Source organism: Trichomycterus rosablanca, chromosome 6, assembly GCF_030014385.1.
Source record: "Trichomycterus rosablanca isolate fTriRos1 chromosome 6, fTriRos1.hap1, whole genome shotgun sequence".
Lineage (NCBI taxonomy): Eukaryota > Metazoa > Chordata > Actinopteri > Siluriformes > Trichomycteridae > Trichomycterus > Trichomycterus rosablanca.
In genome coordinates, this window is record NC_085993.1 from 26,572,669 (window position 1) to 26,589,796 (window position 17,128).

Below are 17,128 nucleotides of genomic sequence, written 5' to 3' on the forward strand. Positions count from 1 at the left end.
AATTGGGTGAAAAATTGGACGCACTAAAAGGAAAAAGGAAATGCATAAAAAAGTGTCAGTTAATAAGTTAAGAGATTTCACCTTTCACAAGCTGCTAATAAGGGCATGTTTAAAATTAATTATGAATTTGCCATCAACATGTATATTTGTATGTTGAATTTGTCTAATCTTTTGCAATAGTTTTTCTTTAGAAAAATTTACAAAAAATAGAAAGTACATTAATACATTTAACAAATTATATTTGCAGTATGGGACAAATACCAACAGAAAAGGTTTTAGGTAGCTAGTTTGCTATTTAGTTGCTAATGCTAATTTGCTGTTTAGATTACACTATACACAACTACAACTATAAGGTGCTGTTTTTGTAAAAATCACAGCACAGTTCAATAACACTTATTTAATGTTTACCATTCACTAGCCCATTGTTTAAGATTTGCTTACAAACATCTACAAAAACAGTCATGGGTGCTGTCCTGCCATGCTTCTGGATCCAGGGCTCATTCACACCTTGTTCCCAGCTAAGATCAATTGCAATTAAACAATATAGTTACTAAAATCAATGAATTTAATTAACCATATTATACATTTTCACAATAGTTTAAGAAAACTGTACATTAGTTTATTTGTATGCATGCAATAAAATTAGGCATTAGCTTACAGAAATTAAAAACAAACATTTCTTTGTAGTGTGAAAACATTGTGCTTCGTCATTTGTCATCCTCGCTCCTCCTTTTCAGTGACTGTTGGCCAGTAGCCCACATTCTCTTCATACCACCTAACTATAAAAAACAGACATTAACAAAACATTAGCTCACTGTCCACAAGGTTTATATACAGTAGGGAAAGAAATCAGTATTTAATCATGTTAGTTTTTCTTCTTTAGTACAATTCTCAATGCATATATCTACTACGAATATCTACTTGAAATTTATTTCCACTTTGTTATAAGCTTTAACTTTGTTTGGCTGCCGATGTTTAAAAAGGGGTGCTGAGGTGGCAAAGCACTGAAACACGCTAGCACACCAGAGCTCATAAGTTCGAATCTCAGCTCTGCTACTGGCAGGGCAGGCACCTATACGGACAATAATTGTGTTCTCTGCAGGTGTGATTGCAAGAGGGGATTTCTAATAACTGCTGCAATTAAGACCTCTCTTGGCTGATCGATGGCACCTACGACAAGGGATAATCGGTGTGTGACTCTTCATGCATAATACAGATCCCCATATAAACCTGCCTCATGAAGAGGCTGGCTACTGCACACATATCGGAAGGGGGCGTGTGTTAATCATGGCTCTCCTCGGTCAGGAGTGGAAGTCAGCAGCCGTAGAAGAAGCAAAATGTGATCAGGTAATTGGATACGACTACACTGGAAGGAAAATTGAGGAAAATGCATTAAAAAGGTATGTTTAAAACATTGATGGGGAAAAGATATGTATAACAAATCAAAAAAATGTGTCATTCATGGCAATTTATGGCAATTACAATTTCAAGGCAACTATAATAAAAAGTATTTTTGTAAAGGTAAGATTTTTTGCAGAATTTAATTTGGACCCAATACTTGGCATAAGTTAGGAGTTACAAAGCTACAAATCTTACAAAGCATTATCTATTCAAGTACTTCACTTTTATCTTTCAGTTATTTTAATCTGGTTTTCTGGCCTGCTTAAATCTTTTTATTGTAAAATGCAATAAAATCAAATCTGTTTTGTTAATTCTTTTAAAAGTTTTATCTTTAAATGTTACCTAAAATTGGAAAGCAGAGGCACAGACGACTGAGATTCGGAATCAGGTTGACCAACTTGGAGCAGAAATAAAACTTGCTAACGATGATGCTAAAAATGAGGCTCTGGAAAAACGAGAGGTCGCCCTCAAGTCCACAGCTGGCGGCTTTTCCAATCAGAGAACTGCTTTTGTTCAAGACATGGCTAATGTGCAAAGAGAACTGGCCATTTTGAAGGCTAGAAATGAGTATCTAAAGGCACACTGTAACCTACGCATTATCGGAACAAAAGAAAAGCGAGACTTCGTCTCTCAGTGCTTGAAGCAAACACTCAGCCTCGACAAGTTTCCTCTACTCGACCGGGCTCATCGCACACTGTGTGAAAGGCCGGGTGACGATGATCCGCCAAGAGCCTTTGTTATCAGATGCCACTATTTTCAGGAAAAAAAGGCAATCTTAAGAAAAGCCGGACAAATGAAACAATTGACTACAGGGGACGGTGATAAAATCTGCATCCAACCGAATTACACACAAGCGGTGACTAAACGGAGAGCCGAATGTAACGAAGTGCATGGTCTGTTGAGGGCCTGTGAGGGAATTCAATATGACCTGTGCTACCCAGCAGAGCTGAGGATAACCAGGCCAAACGGAGAGTGTTTACGCTTTAAAGATCCCAAATGAGCAAAGGACTTTATTATGAATAAACTGAAACGCAAAGCGTAACATGCTCGGTGACAATCACCGATGTTTTCGGTGAGGTTCTACACTTGGTAGGTTGGACGAGCGGTATTTGGGACATGACCTCTACAACTTACTTCGAATAGTTTAATGTCCGCTCAAGCATAATACTGCTTTAATTTTCTATTTCTAGCAAAGAGGTAAACATACAGTGGTGCTTGATAGTTTGTGAACCCTTTAGAATTTTCTATATTTCTGCATAAATATGACCTAAAACATCATCAGAAGTCCTAAAAGTAGATAAAGAGAACCCAGTTAAACAAATGAGACAAAAATATTATACTTGGTATTACCAATATTACATATTTGTGAGTGGCAAAAGTATGTGAATCTTTGCTTTCAGTATCTGGTGTGACTTTGACTTGGCCATTCCAAAACATTAACTTTATTCTTCTTTAACCATTCTTTGGTAGAACGACTTGTGTGCTTAGGGTCGTTGTCTTGTTGCATGACCCACCTTCTCTTGAGATTCAGTTCATGGACAGATGTCCTGACATTTTCCTTTAGAATTCTCTGATATAATTCAGAATTCATTGTTCCATCAATGATGGCAAGCTGTCCTGGCCCAGATGCAGCAAAACAGGCCCAAACCATGATACTACCACCACCATGTTTCAGAAATGGGATAAGGTTCTTATGCTGGAATGCAGTGTTTTCCTTTCTCCAAACATAACGCTTTTCATTTAAACCATAAAGTTCTATTTTGGTCTCATTCGTCCACAAAACATTCTTCCAATAGCCTTCTGGCTTGTCCATGTGATCTGTAGCAAACTGCAGACGAGCAGCAATGTTCTTTTTGGAGAGCAGTGGCTTTCTCCTTGCAACCCTGCCATGCACACCATTGTTGTTCAGTGTTCTCCTGATGGTGGACTCATGAACAATAATTAATTGCCAATTAGCCAATGTGAGAGAGGCCTTCAGTTGCTTAGAAGTTACTCTGGGGTCCTTTGTGACCTCGCCGACTATTACACGCCTTGCTCTTGGAGTGATCTTTGTTGGTCGACCACTCCTGGGGAGGGTAACAATGGTCTTGAATTTCCTCCATTTGTACAGAATTTCCTCCATTTGTACAAAATCTGTCTGACTGTGGATTGGTGGAGTCCAAACTCTTTAGAGATGGTTTTGTAACCTTTTCCAGCCTGATGAGCATCAACAACTCTTTTTCTGAGGTCCTCAGAAATCTCCTTTGTTCGTGCCATGATACACTTCCACAAACGTGTTGTGAAGAGCAGATTTTGATAGATCCCTGTTCTTTAAATAAAACAGGGTGCCCACTCACACCTGATTGTCATCCCATTGATTGAAAACACCTGACTCTAATTTCACCTTCAAATTAACTGCTAATCCTAGAGGTTCACATACTTTTGCCACTCACAAATATTGATATTGGATCATTTTCCTCAATAAATAAATGACCAAGTATAATATTTTTTGTCTCATTTGTTTAACTGGGTTCTCTTTATCTACTTTTAGGACTTGTGTGAAAATCTGATGATGTTTTAGGTCATACTTATGCAGAAATATAGAAAATTCTAAAGGGTTCACAAACTTTCAAGCACCACTGTATTTAAGTTCTTTGTTGATAAGCCATGTTATATAGTGATATAGTTCAGGACATCCCTGGCAAGATGACAGTTTAAAGAGGATGTGAAGAGGAGGATGGGAGATTTAATGAGTATGGTATGTTTGACTATGGTCATGTTTAGCTGCAAAAATTTTTTATTTTGTTATTTAATATAGTTCCAGTGGGGCTCAGTCTCACAAGGTAAGCGCGGATATGTTACGCAATAGGATGCAATGGAGGGTTTATGAGGCCTCTCATTTGGGAAGAGGGCAGCAATTAATTATTGTGAATAGGAGGTTTTTGGTTGTATTGTTTTTTGTCAGTTTTATGTTCATTGTTATATTCTTTAATTCTACATTACTACAGAGAACTGTTACTTTTTGGAATTTTTCATGACTATGCTGTCTCTAGCCGGAATGCCATTGTTTTGCTGTTAATACGAGTAAATAGTGGTCCCTAATATTAGTAGGTCAGGCTAGGCAATTACTAAATTCACTAACTGGAATATTAAAGGGCTTAATCATCCAGTAAAATGTTATAATGTGTTCTTACATAAAAACTGCAAACATACATAGCATTTCTAACTGAAACACACCTGCTTAAGACTTAATAGGGGGAATTTCTCCCAGATTTTTTATTCTAGACTTAATGCTAAATGCCAGGGAACAGCCATTTCACAGAGGGGTGCAATTTGTGCAGTCAAAAGTAATTTCAGACAGAGATGGCCGTTTTATCATTGTACAAGGACATCTGTTTAATATACCAGTGGTACACGCATGCGTTTACGCCCCCAACTGGGATAATAGCAATTTTTATTTATTTAGCCATTTTTTCTCCCTGCTTCCAGAGTTGAACAGCCACCAACTGATTATTGGAGGAGACTTAAATTGCGATTTGGACCCCGTTCTGGACCGCTCAGGGGCCGCACTGGAAAGGTTAAGTAAATCAGCAGAAACTATTAACACCTTTGTTCAGGCTTTTGGAGCCGCAGATGAATGGAGGTAGAGAAATCCAAGGTCTAGACTAGGGGTCACCAACGCGGTGCCCGCAGCGACCACGTGAGTCGCCCGCAGGGCATGTTCTAAAAAATAGCACCATGGAGTAGAGCCGGGTGGTTCGTGGTTCGTGAATCACCCGGGTTAATGATTCGAATCTTTGTACTGAATCAGGAAACACAAGTCCGAGGTCTCAATTAACCCGGAACCTATGAGTCCTCTGACTGGCTGCTGCTAAGTACACAAGGCGAGTGAGCAGACTCACCAGAAATTGAAAAAACAATTTGGACAGATTGAAAAGGTCCATGTACTGGCAGAAGCCACCCTTTTGGATCCACGGTTCAAAAAGCCTGCATTTGTGAATGAACGAAATGTTTGTTTATTAGGATTTTAAAGTCATGTTTTACACTTTGGTTACATTCATGACAGGAATGGTAGTTACTCATTACACAAGATTCATCAGTTCACAAGATTATATTAAACATGTCATGGACAATTTAGTGTCTCCAATTCACCTCACTTGCACGACTGTGGGAGAAAACCAGAGCACCTGGAGGAAACCCACGCGGACACAGGTCCAATATTACATGGGTCAATGACGAATAAGGAATTTCAACAGGCCAATTTTAAAATACTAAAAATAAGAGTGTTTCTTGCAATTGTTCACTTATTTAGAATGTTGTGTACATGTAAATTCCTATTAAAATTTTAAATTGTCATTTTAGTGTTTTATCATCCAGATGAATTGGCTGTGGCCTAACAAAATGTCAAAATTTTCTCAACATGCTTAAGTGTTTTTGCAAGTACTCAATAATATAATGTGTTTAGAAACAAATTGTTATTACTTTAAGTTTTTGTAAATAATGTACTTGTATTTTTTGTTGTATAACATCAAATTCACTACCTTAAATGTACTTGACAGACTTATTTTTCTTGTAAATTACATTAAACATATTAATTTTTTTACAACTACCTTTAACTTAGGCATACTGCATCAGTGATTAATATTTTAGCAACATAAGTGAGATTCATTATTTATCATTTAATTCAGTTACTTCTGTTATTGGTTGCACCACATGATAAGTGGTCGCCCCAAATGACATGAAGACCTCTTATTGTTAAAAATCTATTTGAAGAGATCAATAAACAAATTCCCTACAACAATAAATTTAAACCAGATTTTATTAACATTTCATCAAACTGACATGAATAGAAATGTTTCACAAACTTTCCATGAAAGGGTGAACATGGTCTGCAACAATGTTTAGGTAGGAGCTATGTGTCAGAGTAAAATCCACAAGGATGGCAGGACCCGAGGTTTCCCAGCACAATGTTGCCCAAAGCATCACACTGCCTCCGCTGGCTTGCCTTCTTTCTATAGTGCATCCTGGTGCCATGTGTTCCCCATGTAAGCAACACACAGCACCAGCACCCGGCCATCCACATGATGTAAAAGAAAACGTGCTTCATCAGACCAGGCCACCTTCTTCCATTGCTCCGTGGACCAGTTGCAATGCTCATGTGTCCATTGTTGGCACTTTCGGTGGTGGACAGGGGTCAGCATGGGCACCCTGACTGGTCTGCGGCTAAGCAGCCCCATATGCAACAAACTGTGATGCACTGTGTATTCTGACACCTTTCTATCAGAACCATCATTAACGTCTTCAGCAATTTGAGCTACAGTAGCTCGTCTGTTGGATCGGACCACACGGGCCAGCCTTCACTTCCCACGTGCATCAATGAGCCTTGGCTGACCATGCCCCTGTCACCGGTTTACCACTGTTCCTTCTTTGGACCACTTTTGATAGATACTGACCACTGCAGACCGGGAACACCCCACAAGAGCTGCAGTTTTGGAGATGCTCTGACCCAGTCGTCTAGCCATCACAGTTTGGCCCTCGTCAAACTCATCAAACTTTTCCTGCTTCTAACATCAACTTTGAGGATAAAATGTTCACTTGCTGCCTAATATACCCGCCCTCCCCCCCAACTAACATGTGCTGTGATGAAGAAATAATCAGTGTTATTCACTTTACCTGTCAGTGCTCATACTGTTATGCCTGGTCAGTAAATAGTGTTATGCCTTAATTATAGGGTATATTTTATTTTGCACTAATGATAGACAGCAGAAAAACATGTTAATGAAAAATCTATTTTTCTCCAGGTGATAAAAAGAACTACAATACACCCAAGCTATATGTACTTCATGTTTGTTTATTTATGCTGCATGTTTAACATAACTTTTCTCTTCTCCTAGCCAGGTACTGAGATCATACTGCAGATATAAATAAATATATAAATAAAAAAAGAATAAATGGCTAAAAATGCATAATTACCAAAGTGAAATTACATTTACTAATTTTAAGTTTTTCAAAAATTGTTCAAAGTTTAAACATTGTTTCTGAAATATTAGTCATGTTGCAATAAAATATATCCCAAAAACTATAATAAAGTACTTTACGTATATAAATAATCAGTTTTATATATATATAAAAGCACAAATACTGCCAATCTAGGACATAAATCCATCATGGAAATCACTCTGCAATGGTTGCACTGCATGATATTTGGTTGCACCACATGATATTTTCAAGTTTAGTTCAAATTTACAGGCACAGAATTGGCCACCTTAACAAAATAAGCTAGCTTCCCACATAATGTAATTCTGAAATCTATAAATAAAATATATGTTTGTAGAAATAACTTAATATTCATTATATTTTTGAGGTCATACCACATGATATCCAAATATGACAACTATATACTAGCTGTTAAAAGGGTTATTTTTTTGAAAATTGAGTTTGAGTTAGAAACCTGCATGTTGCTTTCAAGGGCCCTTGACAAATAGGTGTATGATACAACTTCAAGTCTTTGACTTGTTTTCAACATTAAAACCCCAAAGTGGTCATTTCTTCATGGTCGCACCACATGATATTTCATAAAATGGGCATCATCGGACAAAGTTTGTTTGTATATTATGATGGAAATTAAAATAAAAACGCTTTGCATTTTTGTACAGTACTGCAAAACACTTTAAAAATTATGCCGGGTAGGACATAAAATAAAGACGAACAGGTGTAGAGAATTTAAATGAAGTTTTTAAAACAGAAGTCATGGCCGGACGGTCACACCATATGATATTTTGACACTTTAAAAATCAAAAAATGACAATTTACTAATGTTTTGTGAAAATTTAAATTGAGTGCATATATGGGAGAGATACTACATACATATGGCATCTTTTTATGCGTTTAAACATTTTCTTAACTGAAGAAAATGCAGTCGGACAGAAAATGTAGGCGTCACGTCAATGACCCACATATTTGTGAGTGGCAAAAGTATGTGAATCTTTGCTTTCAGTATCTGGTGTGACCCCCCCTTTGCAGCAATAACTGCAACTAAACGTTTCCGGTAATTGTTGATCAGTCCTGCACACCGGCTTGGAGGAATTTTAGCCCATTCCTCCGTACAGAACAGCTTCAACTCTGGGATGTTGGTCCCAGATGCAGAGCACCTGGAGGAAACCCACGCGGACACAGGGAGAACATGCAAACTTGAAACTGAATTGCATATTTTTCAGTTTTGTTCCATTTGTTGTTTTTTGTGTTTAAGTTGTGTTTGTTTGTTTTCTTGGTGTGTGTAATTTAAATTAAATTGTTATTTATCGGATGGTGGGGGCGGTTGGAGGACTCAAGTGTCAAGTGAACTGGATCACTTTACCGAGTGACTCAGATTAACCCAAGTCCATAAAATGAACCGAATTTACCACCACTACCATGGAGCTCCGTCTAAAATTATATTTGTGTTGCTGTTCTTTTTGAATCAATAACACTTGCATTGATGTAGATTTGAAAATGACAATACTGAATATATTGTCATTATATATTGTCATTATATTGACACAAAAATGTTTTATGTTTTTATTAGGGATGCATCGATACCATTTTTTCCCAACCGAGTACAAGTACAAGTACATGTATTTTTGTACTTGCCGATACCGATACCGATACCGATACCTATTGGATCAGATATCTGACATGCTAGAAAACTCTATCCGGTCGCCGAGCGCTCGGTGAGTTCACACTTAGCGATCGAGAGCCGAGTTTTGATCGCCGAGCGAACGCTGAGTTGCTCCCGAGCCGGCAAATCTAGCGCCGACCAGTCGCCGAGCGAAAATCAGGGCAAAAATCGTGTAGTGTGAACTAGGCATAACACAGCAACGTGCACTAGGCACACAGTATCGGATGTTTAGTATCTGAGCCTCGTTTGCGAGTACAAGTTAATGAGCGCGGTATCGGGCAAATACCCGATACCAGTATCGGTACTCATGCATCTCTAATAATAATAATAAAAGTTTTGACTTTGATCAAAATGTTTCAAATGTACTCATTCATACAAAACTGTCAAGAAAGATATTTACAAAAATATCAGAGATGTGATAGCTCTGACTTTCAAATATTGAAACAGATAGAGATTAACTGCAATAAATAATTGTTACATGTTTAATGTTTCCTACCATGGTAAATCATTGTTAATAATATAATGAGGAATCATTAACATTAACATGTGATCAGTCTTTTCACATATATGATTATTATTATTATATTATTATTATTATTAATCATAATATTATCATTAAAGATGAACCGTGCAACTTTATGTTATTCAGGAAGTTTGTATTAAACAAGTAGCCCTTCGTATTACCCAGTACCCCTGAAGTAGCTCTCGGTCTCGAAAAGGTTGGTGACCCCTGGTCTAGACAGTATTCCTTCTATTCTGTGGCACATCAGTCATACTCTAGGATAGATTATTTCTTAATAGATAATAAATTTTCCCCCCTGCTGAGGTCTAGTGAATATGAGGGCATTGTGATCTCTTATCATAGCCCATCGACATTGGCGTTCTGTTTTCCTGACAATACACCTCCTCAACGTACCTTAATCCAAGTCTTTTGTCCAACAAAGATTTTGTTGGCTTTCTATCCACACAAATTGACTTTTTCCTAGAAATGAATCAGTCTTCAGGCACAAGTTATGGTATTCTCTGGGAGGCAATAAAAGCATATTTCCGCGGACAGATAATATCCTATAATGCCAGTATGAACAAAAGAAGGTCGGCACGCCTTAATGAACTCATTTCTTTAATTAAGGATATTGACCAGACACACTATAGCTTCATCAGATGATTTATACAATGAGAGAATGGCGTTGCTGACCGAATTTGACACACTTTCGACAGGGGAAGCTGAAAAGCTCCATCTTAAGTCTCGTCAAGAATTCTATAAGCATGGGGAACAAGCCAGTAAATTGCTATGTCACCAGCTAAGACAGTCTGAAGAGGCTGGCTTTAAAGCAGAGATTGACACCCCAGACGGAATAACTATGGATCAAAAAAGCATTAACAATCAGTTTTTATAAGATCTCTACTACTGCAAAGAGTGAGTCCACCCAAATAGCCCAATTCCTCTGCGGCCTTGTGTTGCCAACTATAGGTCTACAAGACAAGACTGATCTTGATAGTAGTATCTCAATAGTGGAAATCAAGCAGGCAATTATAAAGATGAAGAGTGGGAAAGCCCTAGGGCCAGATGGCTTCCCTATTAAGATAAACTAACCCCTCATTTAAAGGAAGTGTTTGCGGAGGCACTGGAGCAGAAGTTGCTCCTCCTAACAATGAGACCATGAAGCCATGATTTCAGTCCTTTTGAAAAAAGGAAAAGACCCTCTGAAGTGTAAGTCATATCGGCCAGCGAGCCTGCTCTGTTGTGATTACAAGATTTTGACTAAGGTCTTAGCTGGCAGACTGGAGTCTGTCATGCATACAGTGATACATCCAGATCAGACTGGCTTTATTGTGGGGCGGCAGCTTTTTAGTAATCTGCGCCGACTGTTTAATGTTCTCGATTCCCGCGAAGTTTCACCTACAGCTGAGGTTCTGCACTCTTTAGATGCACACAAAGCATAAGATCGAATTGAGTATAATTACCTTTTTGCAACATTGGAGAGGTTTGGTTTTGGTCCCAACTTTTGTGCATGGATAAGAGTTTTATACGCAGCACCCCAAGCCTCAGTCTGTACTAATACAGTCATTTCTCACTATTTTCTGGTATGTAGAGGAACTAGACAAGGCTGTCCATTAAGCCCTCTTCTATTCAACCTTGCCATTGAACCACTAGCAGTGGCTCTAAGGGAGACCGGGAACCTCACAGGAAATGTTAGGGGTGGTCAAACCCACAAACTGTCTCTGTATGCAGATGACCTAATGCTGTACCTGTCTAACCCTAGCATATCTATTCCCAAAGCACTAGAAATCATTTCTAACTTTGGCAACATTTCAGGTTACAAGATCAACCTCACTAAGAGCCTGCTATTGCCTATTAATGGCCAGGCCTGAGAGATGTCACATGAGTCATATTCATTGAGGAAAATTCATGACACTTTGACACCTTGACACCCGTAAATACAGTAATCCAGCCCTGGAGAGGGCCAAACAGGACCTTATCCGCTGGGCATCACTTTCTATTTCGTTAGTGAGCAGGATATACTTAATTAAGATGATAATTGCACCTAGGTTTCTGTTTCTGTTTCAAACAGTGCCAACCTTCATCACAAGTCTCTGACATGCTAGAAAACTCTATCCGGTCGCCGAGCGCTCGGTGAGTTCACACTTAGCGATCGAGAGCCGAGTTTTGATCGCCGAGCGAACGCTGAGTTGCTCCCGAGCCGGTAAATCTAGCGCCGACCAGTCGCCGAGCGAAAATCAGGGCAAAAATCGTGTAGTGTGAACTAGTGATCGACCGATATGGGTTTTTTAATGGCCGATGCCGATACCGATATTTAGACGAAAGAAGTGGCCGATGGCCGATATATAAAGCCGATAATACCATTTTTTTACAACTAAAAAATACAATAATAATAGTAATAATAATAATAATAATACAACAAAACAGAATTAATGATCTTAAATAAACATTTATTTATCACTGTATATTCTTGTTTGCTCTTTTGGCCATTCAAAAAATTAAATAATAAAATTAAAACTTTAAATAAAATACAAATTATTTCAAAGGTTTCAGTGCACTTAACATACACAAGCAGATAGCAGTATCTTTTTGTTTTTAAGAATGAACAAACTTGCTTAGTGAAGACAGTTGCACATAGAAGAACTTCTTTTAAGGAGCCATTATTTAAGCACCAAACTGTGTGTGCATTGTGTTTGAGCATTTAGATAAGTAATCAAAATATTAATAAAATATTAACAAAAATATTTGTGAATAAAAAATAATGAAGTTAAAGTTAAAGTGAAATATTTGGAAAAAAATGAGATGAGACGGCATGCAGCTACAGGCTGGAGGATTACAATCCTTGTTCTTGTGCATTCACTGATGTCTGCCTGGAGAGTAGCAAAATGGACACACGGGGCGCTCTAACAACAGCCAGACCAATGACTGTATACAGTCACTGAGCTGACGGAGGCAATGTTTAAATATCGGCCTTGTGCGCACATATATCGGCCGATGCCGATTATCTAAAAAATGCCAAAAATCGGCCCGATTGTCGATCACTAGTGTGAACTAGGCATAGTTGAGATGAGATGAGACGGCATGCAGCTACAGGCTGGAGGATTACAATCCTTGTTCTTGTGCATTCACTGATGTCTGCCTGGAGAGTGGCAAAATGGACACACGGGGCGCTCTAACAACAGCCAGACCAATGACTGTATACAGTCACTGAGCTGACGGAGGCAATGTTTAAATATCGGCCTTGTGCGCACACATATCGGCCGATGCCGATTATCTAAAAAATGCCAAAAATCGGCCCGATTAATCGGCCGGCCGATTAATCGGCCGATCACTAGTGTGAACTAGGCATAACACAGCAACGTGCACTAGGCACACAGTATCGGATGTTTAGTATCTGAGCCTCGTTTGCGAGTACGAGTACAAGTTAATGAGCGCGGTATCGGGCAAATACCCGGTACTCATGCATCTCTAATAATAATAATAAAAGTTTTGACTTTGATCAAAATGTTTCAAATGTACTCATTCATACAAAACTGTCAAGAAAGATATTTACAAAAATATCAGAGATGTGATAGCTCTGACTTTCAAATATTGAAACAGATAGAGATTAACAGCAATAAATAATTGTTACATGTTTAATGTTTCCTACCATGGTAAATCATTGTTAATAATATAATGAGGAATCATTAACATTAACATGTGATCAGTCTTTTCACATATATGATTATTATTATTATATTATTATTATTATTAATCATAATATTATCATTAAAGATGAACCGTGCAACTTTATGTTATTCAGGAAGTTTGTATTAAACAAGTAGCCCTTCGTATTACCCAGTACCCCTGAAGTAGCTCTCGGTCTCGAAAAGGTTGGTGACCCCTGGTCTAGACAGTATTCCTTCTATTCTGGGCATCACTTTCTATTTCGTTAGTGAGCAGGATCAACTTAATTAAGATGATAATTGCACCTAGGTTTATGTTTCTGTTTCAAACAGTGCCAACCTTCATCACAAGTCTTTTTTCAAAGAACTAGATAAGTCCATATCAACCTTTATTTGGAATAAGACTGTTCCATGGATAAGAATGGCAGAAAGAAGATGAAGGTCTGACACTTCCTAATTTTCTAGAATATCACTGGGCAGCTAATATTCATAAATTAATATATTGGGTCAGTGATGCAAAATGGAACAGCATTCTGCACACCCTGTGTCTCTGGCCTTGTTGGTATGTCATTACCACTTAAAACGTTATACAAATAATCCCATTGTGAGCAAGTCACTTAAAATTTTGTCTCAGTTTAGGACCCATTTTTGGCTCAGACAGACTTTGCCCTGTATTCCAATTGTTGCGAAAGCACTTTTCCCGCCTTCACTCATGGATGCGGCTTTCCGGATGTGGCTGGGGAGCGGTCTAGGACGGGTAAAGGATTTTTATAAGGATCGGGTGTTTATGGCTTTTGAACAACTAGTGAGAAAGTCCGATATACCCCGCTATCATTTTTTCAGGTATTTACAGGTACGGGCCTTTGTCAAGAGGCACGTCCCTTATCCCCACCAAGTAGCTGGATAGATGAATGGTTGGGTTCAGATCCAACTCAAAAGGGAGTGGTGAATAGATTATACTATGATATTCAAAAGATTGCTTTTCCATCACTTTACAGTGAAGCCTAGAAAAAAGACTTGGGTTATGACATCTCTGAGGATTTCTGGCTACTGGCAATTAAGAAGATACATTCAACCTCTATCAGACATGGTCTACTTCAAAAGTGCTTCACAGGCTCCATCTGTCTAAGAGCAGATTGGCCAAGATCTATCCAGGTGTTAACCCCGCTTGCTCTTGATGCCATCAGACCCCGGCCACTCTTTATCACATGTTCTGGTAATGTTCACGGCTAGTACAATTTTGGTCCTCTATTTTTAAAACGTTTTCCTATATTTGCAACATAGATATCAGCCCTGGCCCTGAAATAGCTATTTTTGGTGTAGTCCCCAGAGAGGTGGTGATGTCAACTGCCCAGTCAAAGGCCATGGCCTTTACATCCTATAAAAGAACAAAGACAAAAGGTGCATGGTTTGCTCCTACTCCCAGATCCTGTGATGACGCCCAGATCCTATCTTGCAACAATTGCCATAATTAACAAAAGACTGTCGCCTGCAATCAAGAGGTTTACGAATCCTGTTCCCGCTGACTTCAAACAGTTACTACTCCCCACCTAAGAAATATCTGATCTTTCCCACACACCATAACCTTTGTCACCATGTATATAAGAGATACTGTATCTTTGTTCCGGAGCACACTGCCCAGTTTACTATGTGAGGCTTGTCAGTGTGTTCCTTCTCTGCAGACAAAAATAAATCTCTTTTTTTACTTATAATCCAGTCTTCAAGGTATTTATTAAAAGGGTTTTCTTTCACCACAAGTTTGGCACCCCAGATGGCCAGTTCGTTTGGGTTTGGCCTGATCGACAGACAAGCTTAAGGACGCTCGTGGAGATTTAAAATTTATCTTCATCCTTTACTTCATTTTTTTGAGATGAAAGGAAGCATTGTCTGATCGTCAGTGGTCTGCCCTGCGCTACTGTCCGTACTCATACAGGTGAGAAAGAACCTTTCTTTGTTTTAGTAGTAATTCTGTAATGGAATAAGTGATTTAATTAGTTTTGTGGAACTGTGTGTATACGTTGTCCCCTAGAAGCTGACCGAAAACTGGGTTTTCGGGGTCGAGACCTCCCGTCTCTCGACTGAATGGGATATTTCGATAAAACTTGGATTTACATTGACGAATGTAACTTAGCAGGGCAACGGCGAATAAGTTAAACACTGGGTGTTTAATTGAATGCATGGTCTGGGACCTGCAACTTGGTACGGGTTAACAAGTAGTATTCGTGACGTGTTGTGGCTGCATGGTGCGCATTAGCTCGGGGCGTATAGACAGCACTTGCACAAACTAAAAGACTGGATTCTTAGTAGATTTGAGGATTTAAATGTTGTATGTGTGTCTTGTTACGTGTATTTTGTAGTTGTATGTGTTTTGAAACTTTTGTGACTTGCCATTTGCCATTCTTGGATATATTATTTTGTATATTATTTCTAGTGGTATATTATCATTTGTTTGGATATCATTAAAACTTCTGAGCTGCTACTACAAAGCTGTAGTACGTATGTAAGTAGGTATGTAAAAACTAAATAATTATAAATTTTTCTTGTTGAAATTTGACACTTTTCTGCTAAAATATGGGCCAGAACATGAGCAAAAAACATTCTATGTGATAACACTTATGATTACCCTAATATATGATTAATGCATGTTAAATATTGATCAGACAGTGTAAGACAAATAAGTTATTGGACAGAACAAGGGAAGTTTTGGTGAAAGTTAGAAATGTTAAAGTGACAATTGTATGTAAAAAGAAAAAGAAATGCTGAATTAAAAGCATTTTAGGGAAAGAGAATTTGCAGGTAGGGAAAGAGAATTTGCAGGTAGGGAAAGGAAAAGAAGGTAGTGCAGGCAGGGCAAAATTAATCTGTCTCTCAGTTTGTTAAAATGCAGGCCAACGCTGACCTGGACTCCACCCCAACACGCATGCAACAGAGACGTTCTGCTCAACATCACCACCAGCAACAGGAAGTACAAGACATGGATTCAGACAACCACATCAAAGACGGAGGAGCAGCAAAAGACAAAAGAGAGACAGACACTTCCAGTGCACAAAGACTCTACACCCAGATCCTCCAACACCTCCACCACTGGCCACAGCAACCAAAGGCCTCATGTCATCTGCTCACACAAGAGGTGTCAACAGACAAAGCCACCAGACATCAATAATGACTCCGCCCAAGCTTGACACCAAGAGACAGTTGCAATCCTGCTGATATCATCTCATGAAAGACACATCTAAAATGAACTGAGTCCTGAGATTTGAAACACGATAAAAACACTTGCATTACCTGGGATTTTGCCTGATTGAAGATACAGTCTATGCTAAAAAGACTGTGTTAAAATAATAATAATAATAAAATAAAAAAGAAGAAGAGAGAAGAGAGAAAAAAAAAGAAAGAGGAGCAGGAACCTGCATGCAGCCAGTGGGCGTTACCATGGATTAGGATGGGGTGATGGCGGACATACTGACAGTAGATCCACTGCCTGTCTGGATACAGAGTGTTACAACGCGGGAAGACTGGACACTTTTCAAAGAACTGCCCAAATAATATCAGCCACATGCTATAGCTGTGAGAAGAAGGGACACACAGCCAAGAACTGTTCCAGCGGTGATGAAGAGACCAACCAGCTGAAGGTCCTAAAGGCAGACTGGAGGGTGGAGTCTGGGGAAGCAGCCGACTGATTGAGCAGATGAGTATAGTTCTACACACACACCACCTAAAACTATCTTAGTGTATTTCATAAGTGTGTTTAATATTCTATTTTGTATTTTACTCACTTATAGACCCAAATATAGAACATTGCTTATAGCCACTTGAATGTATAGAATTGAGAGTATGACACTTACTGAATCTGTGTCTGATTTCTCATGTGATAAATGGAGAATCAGCCCTGATGCGGTAACCAAGGTCACTACATATCTTGTA

General features: G+C 38.7%; 1 protein-coding gene across 1 annotated transcript in view; it reads right to left on the reverse strand.

Moving 5' to 3' along the window:
* Positions 1 to 544: 544 nt before the first annotated feature.
* The window catches only part of LOC134316996 (dTDP-D-glucose 4,6-dehydratase-like), a 66,636-nt gene continuing 50,052 nt past the window's right edge, over positions 545 to 17,128 (reverse strand). Inside the window, exon 12 of the mRNA XM_062997618.1 lies at positions 545 to 779. Within this exon, the coding sequence (XP_062853688.1) occupies positions 715 to 779 (65 nt within the window). The 3' untranslated portion in view covers positions 545 to 714. The remainder of the gene's footprint in view (positions 780 to 17,128) is intronic.